Source organism: Carcharodon carcharias, chromosome 2 (assembly GCF_017639515.1).
Source record: "Carcharodon carcharias isolate sCarCar2 chromosome 2, sCarCar2.pri, whole genome shotgun sequence".
NCBI lineage: Eukaryota > Metazoa > Chordata > Chondrichthyes > Lamniformes > Lamnidae > Carcharodon > Carcharodon carcharias.
In genome coordinates this window covers 194,706,397-194,712,396 of record NC_054468.1, presented here as the reverse complement: position 1 = coordinate 194,712,396, position 6,000 = coordinate 194,706,397, and the positions used below count along the sequence as shown (strand labels likewise).

The window sequence follows — 6,000 nt, the reverse complement described above, 5'->3', positions numbered from 1 at the left end:
TTATAAAATTTATTTACATTCCAAAAACTTTGGATGTAATCTCTCCATCTGTTTAAATGCTATCATCTTTTGATCAAGGACCTAGGATTGTGAGATGTGGGACAATTGAATTTTGATTGATGTATAGGGAGTGAATTGTGTGTTTTGCATGTAATAAGAAGGTTGCTAAAGTGTTTACAATGTTAGAATGTGCAATATTTAAGGGGTTGTGAAAAAATCCTTACATCAGTAAGGATTTTTTCTTTTGAGAGGGGAGCGTGGTGGCCCATGTGCTTTTGGGAAAAAAACTATATTTTATGTTGGGGTGATGACCACTTTAGGAGTTAGGTTTCTCTGAAGCATTTCTTGTAAAGCACCTTACTTGGAACTCATCATGTGACCAAGCTGCCTGGGAGATGAATGATAGGAAACAGGTCAACAAGAAGTTAATTTTAGGGGGGAGTAGGTTTTGTGTGTGTGTGTGTGTGTGTGTGTGTGTGAGAGAGAGAGAGAGAGAGAGAGAGAGAGAGACAGAGACAGAGACAGAGAGAGAGATACAAGACTCCAGAGTTAAAGGGTATTAGAATGAGGAGAGTTCTGATCTGAGGTGACTATGCATAGGATAGTAGTGACGTCTGTGTTGAACTGGGATGGTTGGAGGAGATTTGAAGGGAAAACCTTGCTGGAAGTAAGTGGAAGGCCCAATAAATCTCAATCCTTTTATGCATCTTTGAAATGGTACTCAGACCAAATATTAATCTTCCAATTTCTGATAAGTATCTGACTTGAGCTTGGGGTCCTAAGTCTGAGTGCAGAAGTAAAGTTAAGCTAAGAAGTTCAGTTAAAGTAAAGCATCTGTGTTCATTGTACTTTTAATATCTTTAATGTAACTGACTATTTAAGTTAGAATGTAATTATTAGTATTCACATTGTTTGATTTTTTTTGTAGTAAAATTCTTTTAATTTAAACCACGAACATTGAGTCTTCAATCTTTTAGTAAATACCTGGGTTTTCAGATTCTAAAAAGTAAATAAACATGTGATTAGTCTCCTCTGAGATCATAACAATAGCTTTCTTTTTCTTTGTCTCACACACTTAAGTTGTACATAGCTGTCTCTTAGTCTGTCACATATACTGAAGTTACATCATCCCCACTCTCTCTTGCACACACTGAAGCTGTGCTCGGCTCAAGCTTTCTGAGTCACACAATGAGGTTTCATCTGCCCCTCTCTCCTACATTGAAGTATATGCCCTCTCACACATTGAAATTGTATCTGGGCCTACTACCTCTCTCTTTCTCTGTTTCACAAAAACACTGAAGTTTTATCTGCATCTCTCTCGCACTCACTGAAGTTGTATCTGTCCCCTCTCTCATATACTGAAGTTTTATCTGTCTCTGCCTCTCATACACTGAAATTGTACATGCCACCATCAATCACACACTAAAGTTGCATCTACCCCTGTCTCTCTCACACTGAAGTTGTATTTAAGCCTGTCTCTCACTCACTGAAGTTGTATTTAAGCCTGTCTCTCACTCACTGAAGTTGTATCTGTTCTGTTCTTGTCTCATATACTGAAGTTTCATCTGCCATTTGTCTCTCACACACTGAATTTGTGCTCACTGTGTCTCTCACACACTGAGGTTGTATCTGCTACTACCTGTCACATATTGAAGTAGTAGCTGCCCTTGTTTCACCTACACTGAAGTTGCCTCTGCCCCTGTTTCTCATATATTGAAGTTGTAGAATGGGCAAATAATTGACAAAAATTGTATTATGGGCAAATAAGTGGCAAATGAAGTTCAACACAGATTAATGTGAGGTAGTACAATTTATTTGGAAGAAAATGAAGGTTACCTATTACTTGGAAAGTGAAAGTCTAAGAGGAACAAAGGGATCTCAAAATACAAATACACCAATCATTAAAAATTGCACCACAGACTAACAAGGCCATAAAAAAGCAAACCAAACATTAGGCTTTATTTCTAGAGAGATAAAATTGAAAAGTAGGAAAGTTAGGCCAAACCTGTATTGAACCTTGGTTGGACTCCACATAAAGTACTACATGCATTTCTGGTTGCCATATTATAAAAAAGATATAGAGGCACTGAGAGGGTGCGGAGAAGATTTACAAGATTAATACCAGAAATGCGTGGGTATACATATCAAGTAGGGATGACAGGCTGGGTCTCTTTCCTCTTGAAAAAGTATGCTGAGGTGACCTAATAGGCGCCTTTAAAGTTATGAAAGGTTTTGATAGAGTGGATACAGAGAGAATGTGTCCTCTTGTGGGGAAGAGGCCATCAATATAAGATAGTTACTGAGAAATCCAATAAGGAATTCAGAAGAAACTTCTTTACCCAAAGTGTGGTGAGAATGTAGAACTCAATACCATAGAGATTGGTTGAAGTTATCGATGCATTTAAGGGGAAGCTAGACAAGCAAATGGGAAGAGGGAAATGGAGGTTTACAATGGAGGTTTAGATTAGGAAGGATGGGAGGCGGTGTGAATGGAGCATAAACATTGACATGGGCTGGTTGGGCTGAAGGGCCTATTTTTGTGCAAGCATTAGAATCATAAAGTGGTTACAGCACAAAAAGAGGCAATTTGCCCTGTCACATCCATGCCAGCTCTCTGCAACAGTAATTCACCATGTCCCACTGCTCCATCTTTACCCTGTAGCTTTGCAATTTTTTTCTCTTAAGATAATTATCCAATTCCCTTCTGAAAACCACGATTGAATCTGCCTTCACCACACTCCCAGGCAGTGAAATCCAGATTCTATGCATGCAATGCGTAAAAAAAAGTTGCCGTTACTTCCTTTGCCAATCACTTTAAAGTGGTGTCATCTGGTTCTCGATTTTTCTATCAACGAGAACCGTTTTTCCCTATCTACTCACTCCAAATCCCTCATCATTTTGAGCAGCTCTATAAAATCTCCTCTTAATGCCCTCTTTTCCACGGAGCACAGCCCCAGCTTCTCTAATCTATCCATGAAACAGAAGCCCGTGGAACCATTCTCCTGAAGCTTTGCTGCACCGTCTCTAAATGCCTTCACATCCTTCCTAAAGTGTGGTGCCCAGAGCTGGACACGATTCACAGCTGAGGCCAAATTAGTGTTTTAGACAGGTTTATCATAATTTTATTGCTTTTGTACTCCATGCCTTTATTTATAAAACTCAGGGTCCTCTATGCCTTTTTAAGCACTCTCTCAGCCTGCTCTCCAGCTTCAATGACTTGCATTCTATGTATCCGCCCCGGACTTTCAGAAACTGAACTTGTATTTGCCCCTCTTTTCCTCGAACAGACATCGTAGCTCAGGAGTGCACACGCACATTGGCTTTCAGAAGGACGCCGGCTCCTGCTGGTGGAAGCGCATGGCCGAGGATGCGCGCACCAGACGATGGGAGCGCGCCTGGCCTGGAAGGTTCCATGTTTGTGGCGGTGTTTTTCGGTGGCAACGCCACAGCCCCTCTTCCTCCTTCTCCTCTAATTCCAGCAACCCGCTCCCCGGCGGCGGTAGTGGCAGAGTCGGTCTGGATGGATTATCAGCATCATGGCGATTGATGGTAAGTAGGCCACAAGGAGCCCAGCTTCCACTGACTGGCCTGGATAACCCTCTCTCTCTCTCGACCGGGCTCCCAGGACCTGGCAGACGGCAGGGCCGGTCTGTCAGCGCCTGTGAGAGGCGGCGGCGGCGGGTTAATGACAGGCCGGTTCGGCCTGGCCTGGCCGGGCAGGGAGACGGAGCCTGGGGGCGGCGGCGCCATCGCCATCGTTGCGGACGGTCGGAGCAGCTCCGACGGCGGGACTTTCGGCTGCTGTCCGCTCCTCGGTGGTGCTGAAAGCGGCCGCCGCTGGCACCAACCAGACCGAGTCTGAGACAAGTTGCTGTGGGCGGCTCGCTCCTTCAATCTGCTTCTTGTTGACAAACCGATTGCCCGGAGCGGGTTAATGATCGCAATGTGAATATGCACCTGGTTCCCTTTACCCCATCGTAGCCATGGCCGTGTTCTTTATCCAGAGCATCATCGCCCGTTACCCCAGAGAGCTGTTATCTCAAGTGCTACTACCTGTTGCTCCAAATGTCAGACCCCGGTTACCTCTCTCCACATCACCCAGGTGTCAGTCCCCTTTACTCTTGAGTGTCACTGTTAGGATTAATGATGGGGTCATGAGACTGCACTAGAAAAAACAGAGGTGGAATTCTCCCATTTGCTGTTAAGTCCTGTGGCAGGGGCAGGGATGGGGAGTGTTTCCCACCGTGGAGGCCGCCAGGAACTCTCGCCGTATCACGTGGCGCCAGCCTCATTAAATATGGATGGAGGTTTTGCGATGTTTCGCGCAGTGGGGTGGGCTGGATGGCCATTTTTAAAAGGCGTCCAGACATAACTAACCCACCGTTGGAGAAAGAAGATGGAATGTCAGGATCACTTTGAAGCTGGAAGATGGACCTCCTCGAAGACACTGAAGCTGGAAGATTCACCTAATAGATGCTGCCCTCACTCAATGCTGCGTGTTCCAGGGTTGACGGTGGCTGGAGGCCTCCATCCCAAACTCTGAAGGCAGCCCCAGGCCTCTTTCAGTTAAGTGCCGATGTGTACATGCCATGTTGCTGCAGATGTGTTCTGGGCCAGCATGATTTCCCACTGGTGGAACGGATGATTGAGCAGGGATGGGGGGGGGGGGGGGGGGGGGGGTGCAATTCTGGTTGGGTCTTAATCTGTATTGCATTAGTGGTATGCAAATTGGTTTCTTGCAGGCCTCTGGTGAGAATTGTGACTCGCCACAGCTGGCAGGAGCGGAAGATCCTGCCGTCGTTTTACCCCGGTGTGAAAGCAATATTTGGACCTTCTGCCGTATACTCCTCCCTGCCCATCATTAAATCTGCCAAGGGGGCATGGGAGAATTCTGTCCATTGCTTCTGTGTGTAGCAATGTCATTATATTTCATTTTGCTCCTATTACATATTCTGTTATCATCTTTTATACTGTTATTTTCTGTTGTACAGTGTCACTATCCACAATTGACTATACCTCGTACTAATGGCACTGATATAAAAAATATCACACATTACCTTTGCTTCACTGCTGTTTTAGAGCTGGGTTTGCTCTTCCATGGAAAGGTTGTTGAAGTAGACTGTAGTTATAGTGCTGGAGAAATGGCCTTAGCCAGTTTAATCAATATATCTTTTCATAATTTCAAAATCACTTCTATCTTCATATTTTAAAAACATCTGAGATTTAATAGTATGTTGCTGTAAAGAATAATTGCGCACTATTATCGATTTCAGTTGTTCTTCTTACTTGCAAGAAAACTTCAGTTGACAAAACGTTTTTTTAAAAAATTGTTCTTCTAATTAGTTTCTTTGCTTTTGCATATGTGAGAAATTTACATACTTCTAGAATCTACATTTTTTTAAATACTAAGGCTGTGGTTGTTCTATGGAGTGGACATGTCACTGAGATTTTCAGGTCTGCACTTGAATTGTTACTATTTGGGTTGTTACTATTTTCAGTTCCAAAAATAGCATGTTGATGGAATAAATGAATAAAATAAGAGTTTACTTTATGACCAATTGATAGAACATATGTGCGTGGGATATGTTGAATATCTTAAGAAAAGTCATTAATACAACATAAGGTGAACAGGAAGATAGGAACAACATTTGTCAGTGAATTATGAATTGAATATTGGTTGGATAGTTTAATTATACTGTAAAGGTGCTGATACATTTAAATCTTTCCACCTTTTTTAAAATTAAAGCAATCTTTTTAGCACAAAGTAACTGTGGATTTGTAAATGTTTTCAGTGTTGCCCAATGTCCCATGCAAGACATTCTTGCATATAGGGTAAGATCTAAAATCATTTTAAACCCATCCATTTACACAGAGTTAAAATTGGGCCCATAATCTTTCACCATTATAATTTTTTGCTATGTATTTCTAAACACGTTGTTGAGATATATACACTTTCAAGTTATTTTCAAACCTGCCCCTTTAAGAATGTATTTGCTATTC

At 42.6% G+C, this 6,000-nt stretch overlaps 1 protein-coding gene across 1 annotated transcript in view; it reads left to right on the top strand.

Moving 5' to 3' along the window:
* The first annotated feature begins 3,423 nt into the window (after window positions 1-3,423).
* LOC121274022 (synaptotagmin-14-like) overlaps window positions 3,424-6,000 on the top strand; it is a 256,789-nt gene continuing 254,212 nt past the window's right edge. The window contains exon 1 of the mRNA XM_041181156.1: window positions 3,424-3,549. Within this exon, the coding sequence (XP_041037090.1) occupies window positions 3,537-3,549 (13 nt within the window). The 5' untranslated portion in view covers window positions 3,424-3,536. The remainder of the gene's footprint in view (window positions 3,550-6,000) is intronic.